Here is a 27,625-nt window from a genome sequence, read left to right as displayed (position 1 = left end):
GCCTGGCTCTTCCAGGAGACACAGAGAGAGAGAGCGAGCAGGGAGCACACATGCAGCTTTAGGCTGATTGGCTGTACTGCACAAGGAACCAATCAGATGGTGCTTTGGGCGGGCCAATCTGCCTATGCAGGCAGGGCCAGAGGTGCAGCAAACAGAGAGAATCACGCTGCAGCAAGCACGAATAAAGCCGTTTTTAATTTATCGGCCTTAAAATGAAAAAAAAAAAAAAAAAAGGCCGATGCCAATGATCGCCAAAATGCCAAATATCGGCCCCGATGATTATCGGGGCAACCCTAACATAACACATAGAGAAATCCGGACACAAACCAAACATACGCACATCACGATGTTGGCAAACTAGGGCACGCTCCCGAGGCCCATTTTGAAACACACAGTTTGGTCAAATTTTGTTGCTTTTTCATTTATGAAGGGTTTATTTAAGGGTTAATTTATTTTACCTGCACAAGTCAGTTCAGTGAAATATTTTTCAGGTTAGTTTGGATAAAGATCACAGAAATTCATTTTCCCCTCTGAGTCCCAGATGCTTCGGCCTCCTTGGCAGCCAGTTTAAGCCAGATGGGCTGCTTAGGTTTCATTACACTGGAGAAAACCCTCTGCTGTGCCATTATGGTTTTGTATTGTTGTCTTATGGTGTTTACAGAGTTTATGTGCTCAAACTCATGATCTCACTCACATTTTGGAGTTATTTTCCTGCTAATCACACACCATTGCATCATAGGACTATCATAGAGCTGACCGTTTGAACTGTTGAGTTGCATTGTGATTTGCTCTGCAGTGTGTGTGTGTGTGTGTGTGTGTGTGTGTGTGTGTGTGAATGGGTATTTACAGAGCTGTGCATTTTACTAAAAATTCACATCCGTATATCGCCTACAGCCTGGGTACCCTTCCGTCGTCCGTCTATCCGCTTTTTTGTTCGGATGGAAAGAATAGTAATCGCCTATAGGCCAGTCCGCCGACTATGATTTTAAACGGGCTTCCGTTTGAATTTCCGACTACCAACTTCGACAAACTAACCCCAAACCTAATACCCCCCCACCCCCCGGCGCTGTTTGAAACGAAAGACCGGAATTAATGCGTCTCCTTTTAGCACCTTAGAGGACCTTTTTGGAGCTTGATGTACCCTTAAGGACCTCGGAGGCCTCGCCGCATTTAAAGGAAATGCATCTATTGTTACAGAAACCTCACTGCGGTCGTTGAAGCCTCACCGTGAAAATAGACGATTACATAGATGGATAAAAATGGTCTTACGACTATGGTTAGTCCAACACTTTTTTTTAAGTTTAAGCCTATAAAATGGGCGTCCGTCAAAGGCGGATAGACGGACCGGTCCGTCGCATAGACGGAATGCATAGCTCTGGTATTTATAGAAGTGCTCGCTTGTCGTGCTTTTAATTTGCATGCGGCTTACAATCATTCATCTCAAGCTTTGCGGAAGTGCGTAAGAGATAATGAAAATAGCCGATGGAACAAACGGTAGGAAAAAGATGTGCAATTGTGACTCATTTGAGATGGGCCGGGACAGGCAGACACCCTTGGTGGCATGGTGAAAAAGACACCTGCACTGCAGCACAGCCCACTAATACCGCGAGTGTGTGGGCTGGCAGGAAGAGATTTATGATATCGTGCCTCTTGTAATACAACACATAGAGGCTAGCAATGTAAAGCCCCAGTAGGCCAGAATGATGACTTGACTTTAAAGTAGGCCAAGAACTAGATTGAACGCACACACACACACACACTCATGCCGATGCCCACACTGAGTCACATTCCCTCTCATCTACATTCTCTGTGGATTTTTCCAAAATAGACGATTAATCCAGTGAAATGAGTGGCACTGAGCTGTCAATCTCTCTGTTCCGCCATCTCCGCATCGCTTTTCATCATGTAACAAGCCGCTCAGTCGGTGCGTGTGTGTGACCTTCCGCAAGGACAAAGGCTGATTGATTTCTGACAACGTATAAATGAGCACAAGTTGTAAATGATTGACAGTTGTAGACTTGCCAAGGTCCACTTTTCATTCAGTGAATGATGATACAATTCTACTGATAAGGGAAGTGTCGGTTAACGGCAAATATGCGTTGCGACACTGGCAGTTCAAGAGATGAGTGTTCTGAGTATCCTGTAAGCACAACCAGGAAATCTGTTTCAGATGGTAGAGTAGGGCCTTTTCACTCTGGTCTTCCTGTGTATGCTTTGTGGCTTTGCGTCCTCCGAGGTGAAAATGAAACACTTTGGTCTTTTTCCGGGCCTCGCATAGTGCAGTGTGTTTTAGACTTCTCTGATGCTGGCTCGGTGACCGGTATGATGCCTTTTAGGCTGGTTCTCTTCAACTTCAGTTGCTGGAACTGCCTGTGAGCCTTTTAAGATGTGCCCAAAGCGGGCTTATACATCTGGACTGATAGTGACGTGGAGTTATTCTTGAATATCACATTTTATTAGCCTGGAACGCTAGGCTTGAATACAAACGTTCCGGAACGCTGTCTACTGAGATCTCGTGTGATGACATTTGCGCTATTTTGTATTCTGCTTTAAATGTTCACTTTGTCTTGATTTCGCAGTTGTTTTTTGTACTTAGGGTTTTTTTTTTTTATATAGGTCACCAAATGACTGAGCCTCAGTATATGAACCTAATCGGGGCAGTCAGCATCGAGATCGCTACTTCCCTTAAATGCCGCAAACCTGTTACACAGGTTTAGTTCTTGGAGTGGGAGTTCACACTTATCACTCGTAGTAATCCTTGTTGTGTGCTTGGCACATGTAAAGTGTAGTAAGACTGAGTTCCTTTCAACATTTTCTTGGCAGCTACAAAGCATGCTGCGTCTATTTCATCTGGTCTGTTTCCGTCTGGTTTCCTCCAGGAGCATGTTGGAGTGACGCGAAAAGGAGGAAGTGGGATCTCTGACGCTCTGCCTTCTTTGCTGGTGGAGCCCCTTTGCATCTGACCAGAGAGCCCTGGACAGGTATGAGTTAAAGGGAGGGTTAAAGTTGCTAGCTTGCAAGATTTCAATGGAGCCTTGCTTCACTAATCCTTCCCCTCCCATCCTCAAGGCTCTGACCACGTGGCACCGCTCACTAACGTGTACAAGCGCAATGGGGGGTTTTCCTGCTATGAGTGTGCCTGCTAGTGCACCACAAATTATTGACACCTCCTCAGTCATTTCTTCTTTCTTTGATTGGTTGCTCTTCCTTGGGCGCTGTAGTTTCTTAAAGGGGGAAATCAACCCACGCATATTTTTTTCAAGAATATGTTCTATGCAGGCCCACTAGTTGAAACAAGGCATTCTGATCGATATTGTGTTTGTGGAATAAGAGTTAAATCTACCCGATTTTAGCCATCTCTGGGTGCGGCCGTTTTGTCACTTCTGTCAACTGGAAATGACATCACGGTTGCTCAGGGCTCAGGTAACGGCCAATCACAGCTCACCTGTTTTCTGAAGCTGAGCCGTGATTGGTTGTTATCTGAGCCCTGAGCATCTCTGATGTCATTTTCAGTTGACAAAAGTGACAAAATGGCCACCCCCGGAGATAGGTAAAAAACGGGTGGATTTTGCTGCTTAACTCATATTCCACAAACACAATATTAATCAGAATGCCTTGTTTCAACTAGTGGGCCTGCATAGAAGGTATTCTTGGAAAAAAAAAAATGTTTGGGTTGACTTCCACTTTAAAAATCAAATCAGAGGTAGTAGGCCCAGAGAGCGCCATTTTTTTGTTTTCACAGATCATTTTTCTCATGTCCTTGTGGCAGGTCACACTGACAATATTAACAAATAGGACAAAACATTATTTTAATGTCAACATTGAGATTTAACATTACCGGGTCAGCTATTGTGTATTTCTAACGTTGTTCATATTAACTCCTGGAACTGTATAACCACTTGTACAGAACTACACTTCCAATTTTTCCACATCTACAGAGTGTATAGTTATGTCAAGTAAGGGAGCATTTTTATATTTGGGTGCGATAAACTGAGTAGACTACTGTATTTGAGTGGTCAGTGGGCAACAGAGCCACTTAAATCCCGCCGGCGGTGCCGGCGAGCGTTGGAGTAGCTGGCGAAGAACAGCTGACACACTGACACAAACCGCTGCTTTAAACATCTTACTCTGCTAGTGTTGTGACTCGATATGGATTTGTGTTTATGAGAGTGTTTACACCAGGTCGCGCACAGTGTGGCTCTTGGTGTAATTTGTTATTATACTGATCATTTTTGTCTTTGAATAATGACGGGAAAGTAGAGGAATAATTACAGTACAGCGGTGTCATGCATTCCAGGAAGAATGGTGCGGTGCGGGCTGTGTGTAGCCCTGTGACATTAATGTGTATCGACTTTGGCCGGGAACGTCTGAGAGATTAGAGTATTTAATTCCACTTTGTGCCCATGCCAAGCTTTAAATTGGTAATCAATTGTAGCTGGTTTTTCGCTTTTGTGGGCACTTTCCCTCTTTGTTTTCTTTTTCTGACTGACTCTCATTATTCTTTGGTGAGGTTAAATTTGAATATTAGTCACTTTTAGTATGTATCCTCATATCAGCGTTTTTGTATTCTGGGTTTATAAACTCAAGGGCATAAATTGTGGGCGTCTCTTTTTCAGGGCCGATACCGATTACCGAAATTTTGGAGCCAATATTAATTTGCAGTAAAAGGGAAAACACTGGCGTTAAAATTTTTAAAATATCAACTGCATCTCTTAACTTTTTTGAAATGCCATCAAGCATGTTTGTCAAAATTAGGGATGGAAATTTTGACTAATTTCCCCGCCGACTAGTATCAAATTTTATTTGCGACTAGTCGACTAGTCTAGAAACAAGAAAACCTGAAATTTAATACATATTGAATTCAAAGTTTACAATGCAAATGCTTTGTGTATTCAGGGGCCCAAACATTCAGGACAGTTTGTTGATTTAAATTCAATTGATGCAACAACGACTGACTGAATAAAGGTGAAAGAGAAATACATTTCGGATACATTTGCCAATACAATGCTTGGCATTTATTCTGAAGAATGTAATGAGTAATGGTACCGACTCCCACTCCAGCAGGGTCTCATTCGCCGTATGTAAGGCGCATTATCATGCACACAGGCGACGACTTTATTTTCTAGTGCCCACGTACCCATCACACTCCGCAGGTGAGCAGCCAAGTTTTCAGCTGTGTGTCTTCCCTCCAAGGCGCATGTCTGAAGCACACAGCCGCGGAGATGTCCTTCGTCCACATATGACACGTTATAGTCATCTAAGATTCGGTGGCTATGGGCATCCATCTGTCTGTAGTAACTTGCTTACAACTACTGTACAGGAGCGATGAGAAACCACATCCAAATGAAACACCTCAGTGCGAATCGGTGCTGTTTTTTTTTTTTTTTCGTGGTAGTTTCGACATCTTCAGAATTTACTTTTCTAAATATTATTCCCCAAACTTAGTGTCCCCGCCCCCTACTATGTGTACGTGTGGGCGGGGGGAAGGGGAGCAATTCTCTCTCTTGGTGCTCAGCTTGTTGACAGAGGCAGAGGCGTGAGGAACAAGATGCGTGATACTTAATGCAGTGTTTGACCGACTAATAAAATACTAAACGTTTAATAAATCATAGACGGTTAAACGACTAGTCGCGCACATCCCTAGTCAAAATAACTTCAAATTTGCAACAATCTTTTAATTTATAGATATATATATATATATATATAGAGAGAGAGAGAGAGAGAATAGACAGCTTTGTTTAAAAGTCTAACAATAAAGTGCAGGGAGCTGTCAGGGTCATCAGCATGTCCTTAAGTCAAATGAAAACCTAAACAAGTAAATAACTCCCTAAAGTTTTCTACAGTAAATCCATCCATCCATTATCTATACCGCTTATCCTCGCAAGGGTCGCGGGGCGTGCTGGAGCCTATCCCAGCTGTCTTCGGGCAGTATGCGGGGGACACCCTGAATTGGTTGCCAGCCAATCGCAGGGCACACAGAGACAAACATCCGCACTCACAATCACACCTAGGGGCAATTTAGAGAGTCCAATTAACTTACCTTGCATGTTTTTGGAATGTGGAAGGAAACTGGAGTACCCGGAGAAGACCCACGCAGGCACGGGGAGAACATGCAAACCCCACACAGGGAGGCCGGAGCCGGGATCGAACCCACAACCTCTGAACTGTGAGGCGGTCGATCACCGTGCCGCCCGAAGTTTGCATGCGACGATAATTCCATAAATATCATTTGGAAAATATGGCACACTTTAAATGTGAAATTAACTTATGTTTTGGAAGATATACTAATCCTCACCAGTGAAGTGTGCATGGCTTATCTAACAGTAAGTAAATAGTTTTCCATAATTTGAATACAACTGAAATGTGAAACTTTCATTTATTTTTTATTTCATTTCAAACTAAATGTGCTGGGAATTTCCAGTGTCAACAACATCTCTTATGAAGTTAAATGACATTTTTAATGAATAAATAGTTCCCAAAAGTGAACCCAATTTCAAATTGATCTCTTTCCGGCCTTCAGATTTTTAAGTAAAAGGCAGATGCCGATAGCCATCAAAAGGCTGAATATTTGGCGGAAAATTGGCTCCGCTGCTATTACAATTTTTAATTATAGTGTTGATCATTAAAGTTTTTTTTATAATAGTGTCAAAGCTGTATGTGGGCTTGTTAATAAAAAAAAAAAAAAAAAATTCCTCAGGGTTAGGCTTTTTTTTTCTTGTAAAATATTTGAATTGGATTTATTGACTAAACTAATGGAAAGATGTTTGCATGTACTATTTATTTGATTAGAGTATTTTGATGCAGTGGTACTGCATCTAGAGCTGCAACTAACGATTGTGTTAGTAGTCGATTAATCTGTCAATTACTTTGACAGATGTCAAAGTTTTATTCAAAAACAGGACATTGTTTCAAATTGACAGTACAGACTACAGAAAATGCACAAACATATATTAATTATGATTTGGTTACTGATTTTCACATTGATCATTGTTTTCCAGCGTAAAAACAAATGTTTTTTGTTTTTTTGTTCAACACAAAGATAATTAGTCTGATTTCATGGAGGACTACAGAAATTGGAGAACATTAACTGTTGAAAGCCTGAAATTAGTAGTCTGAACAATTTGGAATTTATAAAAGGTATCTAAATGATTAATCAATCATCCAAAATAATTATTGATTCATTTTATCATCTTTAGCTGTTGATTAATCGATTAATCATTGCACCTCTAATTGCATTGTCTGCTATTTTTCCAATCAATTTATTCCTAACCTAAACAGCAGCAGCACTTGCTTACTTCACCTATATACACAAACACTACAATGTTAAACCTTTTTACGTGGAGAACACAGAGAATCTCAAGTCAAATTTATGGTTAAGTGGACTTACGAGACCATTGGACAGTGATGATTTACATTGTATAACATAAATCGTCTAGTCCTCGGCTTCCTTTCCTTCGTCATCCGTTCCTTCCTTATTGGCCTGCAATGCATTTTGCTGTCAAGGTCAAGGCCTGCTTCTGAAGTGACCTCAGCCCCTTTTGCCCTTGAGCGTCTGTGCTATCAAGCTACTCCACATCAGAGGTTGAATACCAACCTCGGGGGCCATTTTGTTCTGTTTCACTTCCTTAATATTAGCCTGCGCCTTGTTCTGCTCTAGTTGAGGCATTACGACAGTTCAATCGGCACTTTCATCAGTGTTGTCCCGGAAACTGTTGAGTTGGTGGAGCCGGCATGACCTGGGGACAGCGTGTAGACCTGGTTTGCTCCTTTCCGGCCCTTTTCCACGCATCGACACTCTACAAACACGTCAGCTGCTTCTAACATCACGGTACAACTCATATTCCCCTTTCATTGGAGCTCACACATACAAACGCCATCTTCCCCTCTCTCTTTCTTCATTTCATTGACTTACAGGATATAAATATTGCATCTACTGAAGGGCGCTTCCTCCCTCGCAGTCATAGAATTATGAAGAAACTAACGCTCTGGATCCTCTGCTTGTGCGATATCTGAAGCAGGGTTAAGTCTGTAGTGAAGAGGAGTGGATTGGAAGAGACAGGGGAGGGTGCAAAGGGGAAATTGTACACAAGTAGACAAGTAACGATGGCAACCGCTCTCGAAACGTGTGAGGTGGCTGAGAGATAAATGCAGATGACCAGGATGGGGATGTAAAAGACGGATGGAGTGAGGGTGATATGTTAATGGAGAAGGAAGATAGAGTGCAGACTTGTGTGTCTGTTTAATATCGCAGAGAGGCGGAGGCATCAAAGAGCCTAGGGAGGGACCAACCTAAACACAATTACAAATGCAGCACACCCACATAAAAACACTCACAGAGCGAGTTATTTTCCAACCAACCTGTACAGTTTGGCTCGGTGCTCCCAACAATTTTTTCTTTGATGCACCAGCACAAACGTTAGGTACGCCCAAATTTTCAACTGCATCGCATCCACCGCTGCAGTTGTATAGTTTCACTCTTTTTTTTTTTTTTTTTTTTTTGTACCAAAATTACTGGCTGTCTTTTTAGGCAATGATTTGACAGGCTGGTTCCCAAAAGATGATTATGTCACAGCAATGCATTCGTCACGGTAGACGCACAAGTTTACATAGAGACACATCACAACACACAGGGGGTGCCAAACCCAACACGGTCTTGTTAACCTGCCAGTAATGTGTATGAGAATGAAATATGACCATGAGTGAGAATAATAATCTTTCATAGGTTGTTTTATTATCACAGATTCCTGGCATCAGGTATTCCTGGCCCATGAGTATGTTCATCAAATTAGCGAGTCCACAATGTGAATGCTTTTTGCCGATTTTGAATCTAAAATTGAAATCGGGGCAAACTTTGGGTACCGTTTTAACCTTGCAGAACTGCTGCACTCACAAGACGGTCTTTGGCCGCGGAGGGAGGACTAGCAGATCTTCACTTTATCATTGTGCTTTGCATGGCACTTTTGCGGCGCCGCAATCCTATCAGGTGGAATTTAGAAACGCTGCTCTGCAGTTCTACATCCTCCCAAGCTAAACTAAGCGAGGCTACAGCCAAGTTAGCTATGCACAAACACCTTTTTGTCTTCCAGCGACGAGAGAGAAATCGCCGTGGCCAAATTAATTTTCTTCCTTCTGCTCGTGCTGCCGTAACCCGAGGCAGGGAGTCAGTTCGAGTGGAGGAGATGGTGCTGCAAGAGAGGCGGAAAGGAGAGCAGAGGAATTTTAATGCGGCTCTGTCTGTCTGTCGCTGGCTGCCAAAGAAAAGCAATTACTGTCACAGCTTCTCTCACGCCGCTTTGAGAGTGCGTACGTTGTGTTGTGTGTGCGCGCACGTGACGGCGCTTTAGCGCGCAGGGATTTTCCGTGTTGCATGTACAAATGGCAAATTGGCTTATGCACAGCAGGTTGTTTAGGAACTCTGATGGAGAGCTTTTTCCCCCTCCATGCATTAAAAGCACTGCTTTGTTACGATGAAAAATTCATTCCGTGACACAAGTGGTGGCGTGTGCCGAACACCGGCAGTTTTAAGCATCTTCAGTTTCAAATCGGTTCAAAAATGGGTCAAGTGTAGATTGATTTTAGCGTGATCCTCTGTGATATATGTGCTTTGTTGTCCTTTTTTACTTTGACATCATATGCCTAGCCTAAAAAAATGTCAGTTGTATAAAAGTAATTTTAATTAATTATTTTTTTTAAAAACACACCAAAGTAGTAGTGTAAAGTAGTAGATACTACCCCTGTAAACATGAAATGAAAAGTTGTGTCTCAACTCAAACTTAATATTGTTGACTTTTGCTTTTAAGTGCACAATTATCACAATTAGTGACACACTGAAGCAGCGGGTGACTTTCTAGTGCCTGGAAGCAATTGCATTGCTCAAAGGCCCCCCACTTGAGGACCTGTGCAAATTGGAGAAATGTAGTCACAGACCATATTCCCCACCCTTCCTTCAGCGCTGCATGTACTTGAATAATCCAAAATACACTGCAGAAATTAAAAGGAAAATACATTTAATGAAGTATGTCGTAAACAGTCAGTGATGAAATAAAGGTGAATTTATGGAGGGCTTCGATGCGGTAGCTTTCTTACTGTTACGTGTAGAGCAGCTGCGGGCCACAGCGCAGTCTGCCAAACGAGCGTTTGGTCGGACTCGACATGCAGACTGACCTGGAGTTTTTTAGTTGTCACCATGTTGCCAGTTTCTTCCTAAAAGTAAAGCCTCACTCGGAACTCTTCAAGGCAAACTTTCTTTTCCTCCGACGCACTCTTGCGCTGCTAGCAGCGTGTGCTAGCTCGTATTTGGAGGAACGTTTGCTTTGACACCTGACTGAAGGCGTAGTCATACCGGGCTAACCCAACAATCCCGCTTTGGAGAAAGCATGCTACAAATGACCAAATCGCAGCAGTAAAGCATAGGCCGACTGATAGAAGGACAGATGGCGGTGCTTAGAAGGTGAACTGTAGGAGAGCTTGCCAGTTGAGGGGAATGAGCAGGAAATGCACGCACGAAAAAGAAATGGGATAAGTGACTGCTTCATCGGACTCTCATTTAGTAAACCGCTTTGATTTTTCTACTTTTATCGCAGGTGACATTACCAGGATGCGGAGGTTCGCCTACTGCAAAGTGGTCCTGGCCACCTCTCTGGTGTGGGTGATGCTGGACATGTTCATCCTGCTCTACTTCAGCGAGTGCAACAAGTGTGATGACAAGAAGGAGAGAGGACTGCCCGGCAGAGACGGTGACGGTTCCTGTCTACGCGTCGTCAACGGAGCGGTCGTCACGTCAACTCGCGCTCAACAACTCTTTGTATGTTCTCCAGACCCCCTGGCGAGGCCGCGGGACGGGCCCGGGGAAGGGGGGAAGCCTGTGGTGATCCCAAAGGAGAACCAGGAGAAGATGAAGGAGATGTTTAAGATCAACCAGTTCAACCTCATGGCCTCCGAGATGATTGCGCTCAATCGTTCGTTACCTGACGTCCGGCTCGAAGGGTGAGCAGCCTGCATGCTCCTATAATTAACCGTCTTCTCATGTTGCCTTGATCCAGCTCAGGTTTCCTTTAGAATCAATGTCAGGTTTGTCCCTTGATAGGTTAGGCCATTTGTAGTTTGCTGTGGTGTTAAACTACCCTGCATCATACTGACTACTTTATGGCTAAATAAAGTAGTAAACATTTCTCGCTAGTGGGAGTTGGTCGAAGTTGGTAGACGGAAACGCTAACGGAAGCCCTTTTAAAATGATTGGCGGGCCAGCCTAGAGGTGATTACTCTTTGGTCTTCACTTAATTAATCTGACATTTACCTACCGAACAGGTAGAGTTGGAACCATGTTAGTCGTGTGGAAATACTTTAAGGTAAACACGGATGACAAGACTAGCCGGTAAAACGTCATTAAGGACGTCAAGTTCAAGAAAAAGATTTTGTGTTTCTAAACAATATTTGATAAAAAAAAAAAAAACACAACTTTATCACAATTGCAAGATATCGTTCCATTATCAAGTATCACAAATGTAGGTGTGATAAAAGTAGTAGAAGCGCATCCCAGATGATGTTCTTTTGTGAAATCGGTGCGCATTCTCCGTATGATTCACTTGCATTTTGGACTTGTGGCATGTCGCTGGCGTCGGGCCAAGTTTGTTCAACCATTTGCATTGCATCGTGACAGAGAGCAAGCCATTTTCAACACTTTGGATTGGTCAATAATGTGTAAAAGTAACACCCATGCATGTGGAATGATCAATAGTATACATTTTTGTAAAAAAAATCTGAAATTCACCAAAATGTGACTTTGTTTTGGCCCGACGCCAACGATGTACAAATAATGAGGGTTTTTGGTAGAATATTGATTGATAGCCAAGGGCCCTCAAATGCACGTACACATACACACACTTTGAACAAACTACAAAGTACGAAGACATTGATCCGTGAAATGTGTTTTAGTCTTTGAACAAGAGTTGATTACTAGGTTTGTTTTCCCTCAGCCTCCTCACCGTCTATCTGCTTTTCCAATTAGGAGATAAGACCAAGTCAATATCGACACTGGGTGTGTGCGCGCGTGCGTGTGTGCGTCTGGTTGAAGGAAAACCGGTGAATGAATTTGGCGTTGGTCACCATTAGCTCAAACTGCAGAGCGTGAAGACCCTGGCACTTTGTTTTCATTATTGTCAGCAGGGCCATTCGGAGTGAAATAAATGAGGGGGGATAGGTCATTCTGACATTACAGTCCAATGTGGGTGCGGGCGTGTGTTTAATAGGCTAGTGTGTGGTGGCGCACGTGCAACCAAAGGGTGGATCTGTACCATGTGAACGGTTTTCCATGATCACATTTTCATAAGAGCACATGACATGTTTTACCCCTTTTACTTTCTGACTGCATCGTTCTTTTTTTTTTCTTTTTTTTCTTTTTTTTATGAGATGGCATTTTTCCCAAGTCCATATTTGTGTGATGTGACCATGCCCTCCTCCGTTCCTTGGTGGAACAAGCAACCTGAGACTCATTATGCGCGTTACTTTTTGCCAAATGCTGCTCCACCTCCTGTCTATTAGCATAAATGGCACTCGTGACCGAAATCATCAGACGGCGAGAGTCTGACGCGTGTCAAAACATGTCTACTTGGGGGAGTCTTTCAGTTTTCCGTCAGGTGTTGAAGTCAGTTGTATGATCTGTATACAAACAAATCCTTGGAAAGTGGCTCTGTTTACATTGGGAGAATGTGTGCCACTCTTCAACTTTCCTTTGGTAGGTGAATGGATAAAATAACAAATGAAATGTTTGTTTTTCATTTAATAATTTTTGATTAAGTACATATATCAAATCATTAAAAATGAATCAAATTGAATTGAAGGAAAAAGAAAGTAGAAAATCATCATAATACTGTATGACTTTACAATGTCAAGTCATGGCTGCAGATACTTATGAAGTGTTACACTTCTGTTTTTAAGCGTTCCACTGGATTTATGGGATGATTACAAAAATGTCAAAAATGTGCAGACTTATCCTTTAATATCAGAGTATGTGCATGTTGTGGCCTCCACTTTGGTTTTTGACCTAGATTGTATTCCAGACGCGTGCCTTTTTCTGTGACTGTGTCACCCGATGAAACATGATTTTGCCCAAATTATGCTTGCCTAATATCATCATGAGTGTGGATTTTGAGGGCTTTTTTTTTCCTGTTGCTAATCAGTCCTTTTATTCTTTCCTATTTTATCTTCTTTCTTAAGATTCCTACCAAAGTCAAATCATTTTTTCTGCTAAGACGATTATAAAATGTTTAATCTGTAAAGCCTGGGATAAAAACCCTGCGCTTTCTTGCATGTGATAATTTGAAGGCCTTAACTTTGACATGCGTACATTTCCCCACACTAATTTGACGTTATGCATATCATGCAACCGTATTATTAAATGTGAGCGTTATCGTAAATGTATAATCAAACATTTGACTCACCCACACGAATCCATTTAAACAGACGCTGATTCCCACCGGACCACTTTTCAAGATGGTCGCTTCGACAGAGGAAAGGAGTGTGAACGAGGAGGAAAATTAATGAGCAAACCAAAACCAACTGTCATCAGGCTGCTCTACATAATATGCATGTTCCTAATTTTGGGATTACGCGCCCGTTTGCTCACCTATTATTCACCCTCCGTTTACTTTGTCGAGGGCGCGCTTGTAGCCATCGTCGATGACGCTGTTTCTCAAAGCAACAAACAACATCCCGATTGACGCAATCATCCCATTAATGAACACGTTGTGTCCATATCGAAACGCCTCCGGTGCCTTTGTGCTCTCTACATGTCGTTACTCTGCGTTCTGTATTCTGTCTACAGGTGCAAGAACAAGCTATATCCTGACAATCTGCCCCGAACCAGCGTGGTGATTGTATTTCACAACGAGGCGTGGAGCACGCTGCTGCGGACCGTCCACTCCGTCATCGACCGCTCTCCCCACACACTCCTGGAGGAGATTGTTTTGGTAGACGATGCCAGTGAGCGAGGTACACACACACATGCTCACACATGTGACTACTTTCATTTGAGCCTCATTTTTATTTCTCAAGCGAGGGTGTGATTTTCATCAGGTTTGTGACGGCCAGGATAGTCGGCATCGCTGGTGTGTGCCGCTCCGCCCTGTGCAATACTGTTAATCCCCGTTTGGTGGTGGGGATTAGGTCTTTAATTCGTCAATTGCGGGGATTACACTCCGCTATTACGCCCGAGCAGCAGCCGCTACACACGCGGTCCCGTTGCCTCATGAGGTCAGGTGTGAACCAAAGGTGTTTGTGTTGTCTGCAGCTTTAAGACACCGCCGGCACATGTCTTCTGTTTGATCTGTCTGTGCCATAAAAGGAAGGCGATCGCCTGTAATCCAACCCCTGTAGTTTGTGTGCGTGTGTACTGATATGGGCCTACTTGTTTGCACATTGAGAGTTTTTGGTATCGCTGCCAAGAGGTCATCAATGATTTTGTTTTGTTTGTTTGTCTACAGCTTTTCATGTATCAGCCTGTAGAAGGAATGTAGATTGTTTCCTTTACATTAATTCGCAAATTTGCAGTATCCTATAAATGTCCCTTATCTTTCACAATTGTTCTGGCACTCATAAAAGTATATACTTGGAATCAGATGTTGAGTACACTCTCAAACAAAATATGTCTGAAAACTTCCAGGGCTGGTGTCACAACAGATGTATTTCAAATCCAAATGACAAACTACTAAGTCATTTTTCTGGTGTCTTGCGCACTTTCCTTCGTCACGGTCATCTTGATGTCGTCCACGTCTTCAAAACAGGTCTCTTTTGATAACCCCCTTCAATTTGGGAATCAGGAAAAAAAACGCATAGTCAGGTCGGTTGAGTAGGGAGGTTGCTCGAGCACGATGTTCTTGGCAAGGAACTGTTGGCTGCTCAGGGTATTGTGCACAAGTGCGTTGTCATGGTAAAGCAGCCTTGAGTTGTCCTGCCACAACTCTCACCTATTCTAGCGAACGGAACAAAGCAAAAGTCTTTTGTCGACGATCGTCTGGCCCACACTGAGGGCGCGAGAAGTCTTAATTTGGGTTCCTGGAACTTTTGTGACACACACCACATAATGTAGATTTCAAAAATATCATGACATAGAAAATCGAATTGCTCTTCTAGCTCTGTCAAATAATATCCAATTTAAGTGAAGTGCATGTACTGTCCGTGCAGGGTCATTGGGTTCTTTGCACATAATCTCTCACCTTGCCAAAATAATAATGCCCAAAAATCCAAAAAGCCTTTTTCCGGTTGTGAACATTTTCATTATACATTTTCATTATTCGTTTTCATTATACGCCGTGTTTGAAGGACTTGCCCAAACTAACCATGTCTAATGTATGCCTCTTATATAGTCAGTATTTATCCTAATGTGGTTATGTTAGATCAAGGTTATCAACATGTTAAAAACAATCCCAGTTTGTGATCAAATGTGTGGTGGTACATATTAGTGTTTGAACATTTCTAGCAGTAAATATCTAACATTGTTTTTTTCCAATCAGTGTTTGACATTGTTCGTGTCAAATGTCAAATGAAGGCAGTCATGGGGAGTGAGTGTACAGGCGATCTGATTCATATAAATGAAGAAGCGCCCAAAAAAAAAGCTCACTGTGTAAATGTAGGGCTGCTTAATGTTATCTGCAGCTTTTTCCGCGTCTTATCTTGTTTACAATCGAATGTCATCATGGGATCCAGCAAATCTCGAGGCTATATCCAAATATCAAATGTATTTTTTAGTTCCTGGTCTCTTTCTTTAACAAGTGTAGTTCTCCTTTTGGTGTCCAGGAAAGCGGGTGTGGTGAGAAGGCAATTGTGTAATCATGAGTGAGTTTAACATTGCCAGGAAACCTGTGGTAGTTTAAAACGTCATTAATTTTGGATGCCGATGTGCAAATTGTAACACAGCAATGTTACTCAGTCGTCTGTCTACAATACTCGAGACTATGAATGACGGTGAACTGTGTTTATCGTCCGCGGATATGACATCATAGTTTAATATGCAAAAGAGCCTGTTGAGCATTTGCCTGCTTAATTTGTCATGAAAAATATCATTTTGGTTTCAAACACTCATCGTCAGTCTTTCATATTCAATACCAGATCAGCATGTATTTTGGTTTTGTTCTTTAGTACGAAATTTTCTCTTAAGAACCTAGAACCTAGAAGCGGGCTCTCAGTGCTCTCGTGCTTCATTCCTGTGTGTGTTAGATTTCCTAAAGCGGCCGTTGGAGCAATATGTCCGAAGGCTGGAGGTTCCCGTGCGGGTGGTGAGGATGGATCAGAGGTCTGGACTCATTCGAGCTCGCCTCAAGGGGGCGTCCATCTCTACAGGCCAGGTTAGTCAACGCTGTGCACATGAGCGACCTGCACCTCTGTCGAACTGCGCTGCATATGTCCGACGCGGTCGGGGAATCTGCCATTTCTTTCTTTGTACTCTTTGTTGTTTGTAGGTGATAACCTTCCTGGATGCCCACTGTGAATGCACGACGGGCTGGCTGGAGCCGCTGCTCGCTCGCATCAAACAGGACAAGTAAGACGTGCACACGCTCAAGCGCCGAACTGGCGAGCTAGTCTGCAGGGGGCTGGCCTTAATGTTAATTAGGTGGCTGATGGCGCATGGCCTGTTCACTGCCTCACGCAAGCACTCCCGACCCCAAAATCTTTTAGTTATGATGGCGTAGTTTGAGGACGAGTGTTTGCGTGTGCTCCAGGAAAACGGTGGTGTGTCCCATCATCGACGTGATCAGCGATGACACCTTTGAGTACATGGCGGGTTCGGACATGACGTACGGAGGCTTCAACTGGAAGCTCAACTTCCGATGGTACCCGGTGCCCCAGAGAGAAATGGACCGCCGCAAAGGAGACCGCACGCTTCCCGTCAGGTGAGTGACTTTAGTCGCATCCTGTGAGCTGCAACCTCGACTCATTTTTTAACTTGGCACCGCCAATCCTTATGAAATTTTCACAAGATGGCGATAGGAGATGAAGAGTGAAACATTTTTTTCCCCTTTGTGAAGTCTTTTGAATTTTCAAGCCTGAGTTGAAGGTTGTTTTTGTATTTCAGCCTTCCTGTCATCTCTTCCTCCTACTCTTGTTTCCATGCTGACTTGACTCCATTACTGAAGGTCACACGCATATTATAATTTATGTAACATACTAGGTCACCGTATTTCACTTGTTTTTCAAACATAGTTTCCCCCCAGTCCCTCACAAAATGTAGCTTTCCATTATCAGGGCAGGAAATTTCTGTCATTACAAATAAAAAAAAATAATACTGCTCAGAGAAAATTGTGTTTCATTGCTTCAACATGATGAGCATGATAATAGTATGTATACGAAAAATGTTATCGGCATTTAAAGAATTAGTATGATTCAAATGGTATTCTAGGCACATGTGCATGCAGTGGCCTTTGCATGCCAAGTTACGCCCCTCAGCCGTTGGATGTCTGCGCTTGGAAGTCGAAGTGGGAGAGTGACTACTGCGGGAAACCACAGTGACTAAAGTGCTGTTATGGGTTCTCGCACCCTCTAATTTACTGCTCAGTCTTTGGTCCTTCGGCAGGAAAGGAAAAGAGACGTAGAAATGACAACGCCATGAAAGGACTTAGCAAAAAAAAAAAAAAAAACGATTGTAATGATTGGAAACTTGCAAAATTATATTTTACCACATTAATAATTTTATGTACATAAAGAATCTCCACTATAGCACAACTCTTCCTTCTCAAATCCCATTTATTTATTCTTTTTTTTTTTTATTTAATTTTTTAAAAAATATTTAATGAGTGGATCTTTATTTCCCCCCTTAGTTGGTCAAGGAAAGTTTGTCAAACACCCATTTTTAATGTTGACGTTAATTCAATGTTGGTACATACAGTATAAAGACACGTTCTGGTGCTTCAGTAGCCACACTAATGAATGGAAGCTCAAAATGCAGGAAAAACCCATCTGTATTATGACAATGTCTTGGATTGAATATGTTCTTATCACTTTAAATTTGCCGCAGAAACAATACACAACTGAAGCACACCATGATCACCTACGCTAGAGCTATTGTCGACGGCAAAGTAGGCATCTAAGGATTGCCTTGGAAAACACTAAAGCATCCCTCCATCCATTTTTCAAAGCGCTCGTCCTCACATCCATCCATCTTCTATGCCGCTTATCCTGTTCAGTGTCATGGATACTGGAAGCTCACCCAGCTCTACTTGGGGCAAAAGGCAGACTACACCCTGAGCTGGTCGCGAGTCAGTTGCAGGCACAAAACAACCATTAACAGTCACCATTTCACAGCTTCACTGAGTGGGAACTGAATTTAAGATGCCTGCACCAAAGTCAGGCAAATAAATTACTACATCATAAGTGACTTACCAAAAACTAGCGTACATCACATCAAATATCCCTGAAAAAAATATATATTTTAGAGTCAAATAATATTTTGTTTTTTCGCTGTCCTATACAGCAACGGGAATTGTTTTTATGGTTTACCTTCTTTGGTTATGATTGCGGGCATAAAAAAATTTGTACCTGTCTATTCTGCAATCTCATTGTTTTGCTCCCTGTTTGATTCTTATTTGTTCTGCTACACCCGAGCCACTTATTTTCTCCTCTGAGTTAAACGGCAGCACCCCGACGTGTTTTCTCTTTTTGCATAAGACGCTGTCTTTTGTTTAAGTGAACCTGAGCGTCAAGAAAAATAAGCCGCCGCTGCAAGAAAGGAAATTATTTTTAGAAGTGGAAAGCGGGCTGTCGTCACACCGCTTTTAAATGCAGACGTGACCGTCACAGCTACAGAGCAGGAAAACGACACGAAATGGGGGGACTTATCTGTCGATACATCTTACAGACTTACACGATGTTGATGCTTCCTTCAACTTAATGCTATTTGTAAATAACATTTTTCCTTTTGTTTTGGTATTACTGTTTTCATGTTATTGTCTGCTTCTGTCACCAAGTGAATTTCCCCGCTATGGGATCTTCTTTGTCTTCTCTTTCTTCTATCCATCCATCTATTCTCTGCAACAGTTTTCGTGTTAAGTGGAGCTCTCAGCTGACTTGTCGCCAGTCAATCACAGCGCACATAAAGGGACCAACAACCATTCACATTCCAATTTTCACCCTCACTGCGTGGGAACTGAACCCACGCCGTCACCTGAATGAACCCCTACACCATGCGGGTTTTATGTGATCGTTCGGAAAAAATATTGAATATGAAATATGGACGTTCTTTTCCAGAACTCCCACCATGGCAGGAGGCTTGTTCTCTATCGACAGAGATTATTTTCAGGAGATCGGCACATATGACGCAGGCATGGACATCTGGGGCGGAGAGAACCTGGAAATCTCTTTCAGAGTGAGTGGACACACCCACAGCGCCTTCTTCCACTCACACATGATGACACTCATGAGGGCGGTGAAGTGGACAGGAACCTGCATGCTCTGCCCACTAGTGACCTTCCACTGTGTGTGTTGGTCACAGATCTGGCAGTGCGGCGGAACCCTGGAGATCGTCACATGCTCGCACGTGGGTCACGTGTTCCGAAAGGCGACGCCCTACACGTTTCCTGGAGGAACGGGACAGATCATCAACAAAAACAACAGACGCTTGGCCGAAGTGTGGATGGATGAATTCAAAAACTTTTTCTACATCATCTCCCCTGGTGAGCACACGTGCGTGCGTGCGTGTGTGTGTGTGCGTGCGCGTGCGCATGTGCAGCAGGAGTGATCTATCCATTAACCTGGTGACAGTGAGATATCACTGTGATGGCCCAATAGTGCGGGACTGGGGCAGTGAGTAATTTCACGCTAAGGAGCAGCAATTAACTTATGCAAACGCATGCACGCACATGCACACACACACACACACACACACACACACTGGCATAGGAGACATGTTAGCAAAAAGTGTTTATCCTAAAACTAAGTTAGACTTGCACTAGTGTACAATCTTACAGCACCACGCAGGAAGTAACATGGGGGGGCCATGCAAAGACAAGATAAGTCAAATATTTTGCAGCTCCTCAGGCTGGGCAATATGGCTGAAAAGTCTATCTTGACATAAGTATTTCATATTAGTCTATCGATATTTTTTTTTTTTATTTTGGTGGTTTTGTTTTTACCCTATCAAAATAAGGTATAGTATAAAATGGGTTAAAAATAAACAATAAAACACAACTGTCAAGAGGAAAAATACTATTCGAAATATGTGGTAGTAAAACAACATTTGAAGGAATGTACAGTTTTTGTGTACATAGTAATTTTGTGTACACAGTAATGTTTACATTGTTGCTAATTTGTCGTTGATAGTTAAATTAACCTTCATTGCTTGTTCATACAATGTAAATGGAGCGAACTAATACTCTCGGAGTGCATGCATTAGAGTTGACCAACTGTCTTAGCTCTACTTTAACTTGTTAGTGGCCTCATTATTGCCATATGACATGTTATTGTTTTACCTGATTGGGACTTGATTGCGATGCTCAGGGTCAGAGTTGGCTAACACCGGAGCTAGCACATCAAAGACTTCTATATCATGTATCCGGCCAGAGGTGTTTAATCGGGTTAGTTTGCGCAGTATAATCTTATTGCAAGAGTTGCATTCAGGCGGCTGGTCATTATCCGAACGAAGTTAAGCCACGCTTTCATTGGGCGTGCGCGCACGTACTTTACTTTGGTTCAAAAGGCTTCTTCTTCGGGTGAAGATTAATTGCATTACATTTAATTTTAAGGGCGGCACAGTGTAATAGCGGTTGGCACACTTTTGAGATTGGGGGTTGAAATCTGGGCTCTGCCCTCCTGTGTGGAGTTTGCATGGTCTCCCCCCGTGTAAGTGGGTTTCCTCGGGGTACTCCGGCTTCCTCCCACACTTGAATAATACACGTTAGGGTCATTGTCCATAGGTGTTAATGTTTGTCTGTCCACTAGTACAAAAACAAAATGTACTTTAAAAACGAGGCATAATAACGTTTTGGCTAGCAAGGTACTGTGGCAGTTTTTGATTACAGCTATGCTAGGATGGATAGATGCATTGCATTTGTTGCAGTTTACTCCCCAACATGCAACATTCAATTTGTGCCTCTCCATTTTGACTAAGATGGAAACTTATAAGATACACTAATTGTATGTTATATATTTGTTCTACTCATTAGGGCGTCTTATGCTGGATCAGAAAAATATAATGCGCTTTTTTTTTTTTTACCTAAATAAAAGTGTGATTAAAGGACTCATGAATTAGCTAAATCAAAATGGATGAGCTGAGATTCAAATAACAAAAAAAATAGGATTTAAAAAATGATCTGAGCAGCTTTTAAAAAAAAGTCAAGCATTCAGACATTTGTCCAGCTGCCAATCATGAAGCAAAAACAAAAAAGCACCAGCTGATGTTATGAGAAACTGGCAACACTCATATTATTGCTGGGATGTGGATGACCTGCATCCATGCTATGGCTTATTTCACGACCACCTACAACTTGTAAAGACACAATCTAAAGGTCTTTGAGAAGAAATACAGTAAATACCAACTTTTATATCTTTCCTGGTGGGCTCAATTCAACCACACCATACTGACTGACTAAATGGGTTTGTGTGTGTGTCTGTCTGTGTCTTCAGGTGTGACCAAAGTGGACTACGGTGACATAACGTCTCGCACAGCTCTCAGACAGAAGCTTCAATGTAAACCTTTCAGTTGGTACTTGGAAAACGTCTATCCCGACTCCCAGATTCCCCGCCACTATTACTCCCTGGGAGAGGTATACACTCAACTCACCTTTATTTATACAGCATATAGCTTTCACAACAGCGAAGAGCTTTACAAAACACAGGGCATAAACACGCACCATCACAAACACACCCATATTTGTGATGATTAGTGGTTACATGGCGTGGTTTTATCACCGCAATAAGATGCATTTGTGTGCGTTTTCCTCAAAAGATCCGAAACGTGGAGACCAACCAATGTTTGGACAACATGGCCCGCAAAGAGAACGAGAAGGTTGGCATTTTCAACTGTCACGGCATGGGTGGCAACCAGGTAAAATCAGATTCATTATCTCAAAATGAGATGCGGGAAATAATTGATTACTCTAAAGGGTGACCAAATGTCTTTAAAATGTCACCGTAAGCATATATTTTGTTGTCGGCGGCGCTCCTTGCAGGTGTTCTCCTACACGGCCAATAAGGAGATCAGAACAGACGACTTGTGTCTGGACGTGTCCAAATTAAACGGACCTGTCATGATGCTCAAGTGTCACCACCTCAAAGGCAACCAGCTGTGGGAGTACGACCCCGTGGTGAGTGCAACCTTTTGACACCACCGTCGGGACTCTGTCCCACTTTAGACAAACATGATGGTGGTACACTACACAGCCTATCCTCTTCTAACTGTTCACTTTTTATTTTTATTTTTTTTGTGAAAATCAGAATTAAAATGATGGATGGGTAGATGTTAGCTGACACTAAGGCCTTGTCTACAGGTTTTAACAACCGTATATCCCTCCCCCGCCTGCGTTGAATACACACAAAAACGCATCCACACGTAACCGCAGAAGTGCGTTTTCAAACGCACGCCAAGCCTCTAGGCGGCAGTAGTTAGCCAAATACTGTCCATTCGGAAGAACTTCCGTCCTTTGACGTCATTTCTTCGAAACCAAAAACACGGCACCAAACTCGTTCGGGAGAACCGACAAAAGGTCAGAATCGCTTTTAAAACGTTTCACGGAGAAGCAGTGGTTGGTTGCGGACAAATAAGTAAGCAAAAAGCGCATCGAGAATGGATATAACCCAGCGCAGCACCGCGAGAGTCCTCATGAAAACACAAGTGACATCAAATTGTTGTAGCACGGTGACGACGTAAATCTCCGGCTATACCCGTCCAGACGAAAACGCGGATCAGGAGATATCCGGATATATCCGCAAATCTCCACTGCGGCCGGACTTTTGCGTTTTCACTGAAAAAACTCCTGGTACGTGTGGATGATAGGGCTAACGCCTGCGGGCTGATATCCGGCGTTTTCAAAACCCCCGGTGTCTACGTGTAGACCGGGCCTAATCTGTGCTGTGCTGCCCAGTAAAGGACAGATAAACTAGCCGTGGGAGTGGCAATTATGTAAATGGTCCGCACCTGTGAACGGGTGCAGCGGAAGTTAAGGATGGCTCGCTCACAGACACATTTTCGGAAGTAGGCAGAAGACTGAAGATTAACTGACATTTAATTTCACACTGGATGGGGGGGAAGGCGCTCCAGAGACCCAACTATTTGGATACGAGCAAATTAAAGTCAGTTGCTCACAATGTGCCCATTTTATTGCTCGCTGAACTTAGCTCCTGTTGGGTATGAACAGAATCAGCCTTTATTAGTCCCGCAATGGAGAAATCCCAGGTCTGCAGCAGCAAAGCGGATTGTAGCAACACAGAAGAATAATTTGTTTTTTTTAAATTTATTATACTCATTATATCGCGTCAATGGGGAAATTCCACTCACTCTCTGCTGTGTATTTGTGTTGTCAACCAGATCACACACAAGCAGGCGTGCAGGGAGCGAAAGAGGTGTGCAAACACCGCCGCATCTCTCGGGCTACAGGGTGAGGTCGGGGGGTCAGCGGCTTGCTTTGGAGCAGCGGGACTTGAACCGTGGCTCTTTGGTTCCAAAGCCCAAGTCCAAGCAAATGAGCTACGGACAAATAAGAAGGAATGGGAAAAAAAAATATGGACATATTTACAAGCTAGGGCAATCAGAGCAGCTGTGTATGTAGCAACTGCACATGAATAATAAATACTAAACAGGTGCATTTCAATAAATTAGAATATCATAGAATGGTCTGGAGAGAGTGGATATAATATATGACTATAACTTTATAATAATAATAAAAATACATGAATAGAACTTCAGTGGCACTATTCGTGAGGGATAGGTCAGACTGCTAATAGCGAAAATCCACAAATAATTGACAGCCATTGAAATGCAAGTTTTTTTTTTCCTCTCTGACCTCCAAAATTCTTCAAAAAATACTGGTAAATTTCCTTTATACATTGTCCACAAAAAAAAAACATTGTTTTTTTTTTGTGAAGTGAATGCCACTGTATCGCTATGATTTTTAATTTTTTTAACCTTATTGTAATTAATTGAGATGCAATATTGTGGTTCTCCTTGTCTGTCTTAAACACTATCAGAAGTGCAGACCTACATTTATATTGCCTAAATTATAATACCTGTATTTGTTTGATGAAATTGTATTCATTTACTCCCAACAGTCTAGTTTCTTCATTTGGTAGCGTTTCTCTTGGCCGCACTGTTTCCGTATGTGGATGTTGGATTTGCTTTTGTCCAGTCAGATTTCAGCCCCTTTGTGCTGCCATGTCAATCTAATCCGCCCAGGGTAAAATCATAATCAGTAGTACTGGCTAAAGTAACTTAAACTTTAATAGCAAATGGGCCTGTTTTTTTGAGCCAGAGTTCACATTCGCCTAATTGGGTGAGCTGGGACACAAAGTTGGTCAAAGCAAAGTTAGACTAGCAAAACATGTGAAATGATCTGCAAATGAATGTTGAATTGTGGTTCAATACAATTATTAAAAAAAAAACACTCATGAAGCAGTACTGGACAAAATTGATGGTACCCTAAACTTATTTTGATGCGCAACAATTTTGAGGCAATTACTGCAATCAATCGTCTTTGTAACTTTCAGTGAGACTTCCGCACCTCTCGTTCCCTTTAATGTTTAACAACAACTCTCTCGATCGCTTCCTCTGGTCCACGTTTAGTGTTGCGCAGCGCAAGTCACCATCAGCACAGTGAGTAATTGTCACCCTTGAAATAGGCCGACTGACAGATTAGAAATTTGAAGACACCCGTGATGCTAATTAGAGGACACCGCTTGTCCCTATGGTCAAATGATTTTTAATCTTTTCTAGGGCTACCATCATTTTTATCCAGGCCTGCTACAGAAGTTTCTTTTTTAAGTCTGTCTGATGTTTCCTTGTCTTTCATACAGTTTATTGTTGCTTTTGTCAGATTCAAGTTATTTCTGCGACTACTCTGGGGTTTCCTTTCAACAATTTTGTCCGTGTGTATTGCGGTTTACTATAGAAATGATGGGCTCTATTAGCTGTGATATGAGAGTAGTAGTATGAAGCTTTTGATCAAGTCGGGTTAGTCCCCACTGAAGGCCTAGGTACCAATTGTGCGGACCGGCACTGTTTTAACTCCAAAGCGACATAGTATTGTTGTGGTAAATCCAAGTGAATGTTTATGTAATGTTCACGTGTGTGTGTGTTGTGCAGAAGCTGAGCCTGGTGCACGTCAACAGCAACCAGTGTTTGGACAAGGCCAGCGAGGAGGACAGTCAGGTGCCCAGCGTCAGAGACTGCACACACTCGCGCTCGCAGCAGTGGCTTCTCCGCAACGTCACATTACCGGAGGTCTTCTGATGGCGCACGTGCACTCACACACACACACACACACACACGGAGCGGCCGTTCCACGGGAAGCCACGAGGCGGAACGTTTGTCTTTTAAAAAATAAAAAATAAAAATAGACTGGAACAAGGGCTCCGTGTGGATGTGAGAGGAGGACGCCTGGGACGGTACGACCTCGAGGAGCAGTTTGGCATCCTCAGGAGGAAGGCGGAGAAAAAGACTCCCAACAGGGGACGCTGGATGTTCTCAGCGAGTGACTGTTGCCCACTTGTCACATCATCATGTAACGTTTACTGACTGCCTCTTGTTACGGAGTGTGTGCACTTAATTTGTGTGCGTGTGACTTGAATGTTTGTTTGTTTTTTTATTTAATTCTGTCATGGATTGTGAACATGAGCTCCTATGAAGAAGGTTGTTCTCCATTGTGTGCCTCCTTACAGTGTGTCTCCCTCTAGTGTCTTCTCCTCGTCGTTACACCCTGCAGACTGACGTGGCCCCTCAAGGACTGCTGCGCACATTTGGAGGGGCAGAAAGAAGATAAAGAACATATTTGTGATATCATACCTTTTTCTATGTCCTGTTTTTACATGGTTGTCTCTCGTCCTGTTTAACATAGAAGCTAGCACACTGCTCACTGCCTATTTACACACACATACACGTCCGGTCTGCCCCTCGGGTCCATTGGGTGCTCACATTAAAGCAGGGTTTCTCCAAACGTTTCGACATTTATAGCACTCTAGTTTTCATTGGGGTCGCAGGTGAACTGGAGCCTAATAAGGCAACTTGCTAAAATACATCACGTATTGCCATTAATGTAATTACCGTAGATAAACTGAGGAGACACCAAATGATACACACATGATTTAATTGCAAAAAAAAAAAAATGTGACTTCACTGACAGTTAGTGGCCTGATAAAAGATGGGGCTCATCTGGGAACCCTGCTTTAAAGCAACACTCCAGTGTGGAGTGTGTGAACGACCTTCGTCCATGTTAGTCGGCAGACAAATTAACCCTATTGGTTATTCTGCGGCTTCTTTACAGTTATTGCTCCCAGTGGCTTGTTTTAAACAGTTCTCCACAAAACCTGTTGTAGGGCACTGCTGAGTCATTCAGGCACAAGAGTTGAGAGGAAGACATCTTGCATATCGTCAGCCTCGTAAAATAATGGCCTAAGCTGCTAAAATCGGCTATATCTTTAGTGAGCAGATCATTCAATTCTACCCCAGAAATAATGTTATAAATAAATGTGATCATTAAGGATTTTTCTTCAGTTTTTTGTTTTTTCTGAAAAAAAATAACACAGGCCATTATTTTAGGAAGGTGATAATATCTCACCTCGTCATATTTTACTCCACTTTTACATCATATCTCATAGTTGGGCACAACCGGCCATCATGTTTCATGTGTTACTTATCACTGCGAGCCTGTGTTGTCATTAACGTTTTTATAAGATGTGTACGGAATCTTTCACTCCTTCCATATTCCCTTAACACAATTGCATAATCACAAGGGATTTTCATGTAGTGAACTATAGAGTTCACTAAAAATGGGCTGCTTTGCTTATTCAAGATCTTCAGTCCACTAAAAATCCAGATACAGCGACTTGGTATGTAGGATTTTTCTAGAGAGGATATATTGTTCACTAAAAAGTCGACATGAATAAATATGAATAGGGAAGTAAGTGAATGATTCCAAACACATTTGTTGTGGTCAACATCAATCTGGGTTTTGTATTATAGTGGTCTAAAAATGGATCAGTGCGATGGTCTGGGGCTGCTTTGTTACTCCAGGACCTTTAGTCCACTAAAAAGCCTACCGCGGCAACATTAAGAATCATTTTTAGTGGTCTTCTGAGTCCACTATATAAAAAAAAAACATAAGGAGTGATTAGGTAGGAGAGAATGAGTGAATGATTCCCAACACAGCGACGGTGTTTACACTCTTTGGTAGCATCATCTTAGCGTTGGTTCAAGGGAGCAACTGTGACATGGCGGAGAGGACATTTTGTGTTGTTTGGATTGTACTGAAATGTGCTGACAAGTGCAGCTTTTTCCACAGTAAACGCATCCAAATGTAGAAAATAAAATTGAAGGCATTTACATGACCTGTCAAGGACAACCATCACATGTGAGTCTTTATTTTTCCTCAGCCTTTGTTTGATTCGGCAGTGCATGATTTGATCATAGCGACGCAACTTAAGTTGTTTGAAA

The 27,625-nt window shown here is 42.6% G+C and overlaps 1 protein-coding gene across 4 annotated transcripts in view; it reads left to right on the top strand.

Annotated features, from left to right (window-relative positions):
* galnt1 (UDP-N-acetyl-alpha-D-galactosamine:polypeptide N-acetylgalactosaminyltransferase 1) overlaps positions 1–27,539 on the top strand; it is a 48,379-nt gene extending 20,840 nt beyond the window's left edge. For 3 of the 4 annotated variants that reach the window (XM_086037297.1, XM_086037296.1, XM_086037295.1), the window contains exons 2-14: positions 2,880–2,981; positions 10,584–10,736; positions 10,818–10,986; positions 13,823–13,989; positions 16,213–16,340; positions 16,455–16,534; positions 16,716–16,886; positions 19,237–19,354; positions 19,481–19,661; positions 21,610–21,749; positions 21,932–22,030; positions 22,155–22,289; positions 25,280–27,539. In XM_086037297.1, coding sequence (XP_085893423.1) covers positions 10,598–10,736; positions 10,818–10,986; positions 13,823–13,989; positions 16,213–16,340; positions 16,455–16,534; positions 16,716–16,886; positions 19,237–19,354; positions 19,481–19,661; positions 21,610–21,749; positions 21,932–22,030; positions 22,155–22,289; positions 25,280–25,426 — 1,674 coding nt within the window. In that variant the 5' untranslated portion in view covers positions 2,880–2,981; positions 10,584–10,597 and the 3' untranslated portion in view covers positions 25,427–27,539. Of the gene's footprint in view, positions 1–2,879; positions 2,982–7,675; positions 7,829–10,583; positions 10,737–10,817; positions 10,987–13,822; positions 13,990–16,212; positions 16,341–16,454; positions 16,535–16,715; positions 16,887–19,236; positions 19,355–19,480; positions 19,662–21,609; positions 21,750–21,931; positions 22,031–22,154; positions 22,290–25,279 lie in introns of those variants that run through there. The other variant, XM_086037299.1, reaches the window with a different exon arrangement.
* The last annotated feature ends 86 nt before the right edge of the window (positions 27,540–27,625 follow it).

The sequence above is a fragment of the Filicampus tigris genome, chromosome 8 (assembly GCF_054856515.1).
Source record: "Filicampus tigris isolate MCC_2025a chromosome 8, RoL_Ftig_1.0, whole genome shotgun sequence".
Lineage (NCBI taxonomy): Eukaryota > Metazoa > Chordata > Actinopteri > Syngnathiformes > Syngnathidae > Filicampus > Filicampus tigris.
The sequence above is the reverse complement of the archived record's forward strand: the minus strand, read 5'-3'. Positions and strand labels throughout refer to the sequence as shown.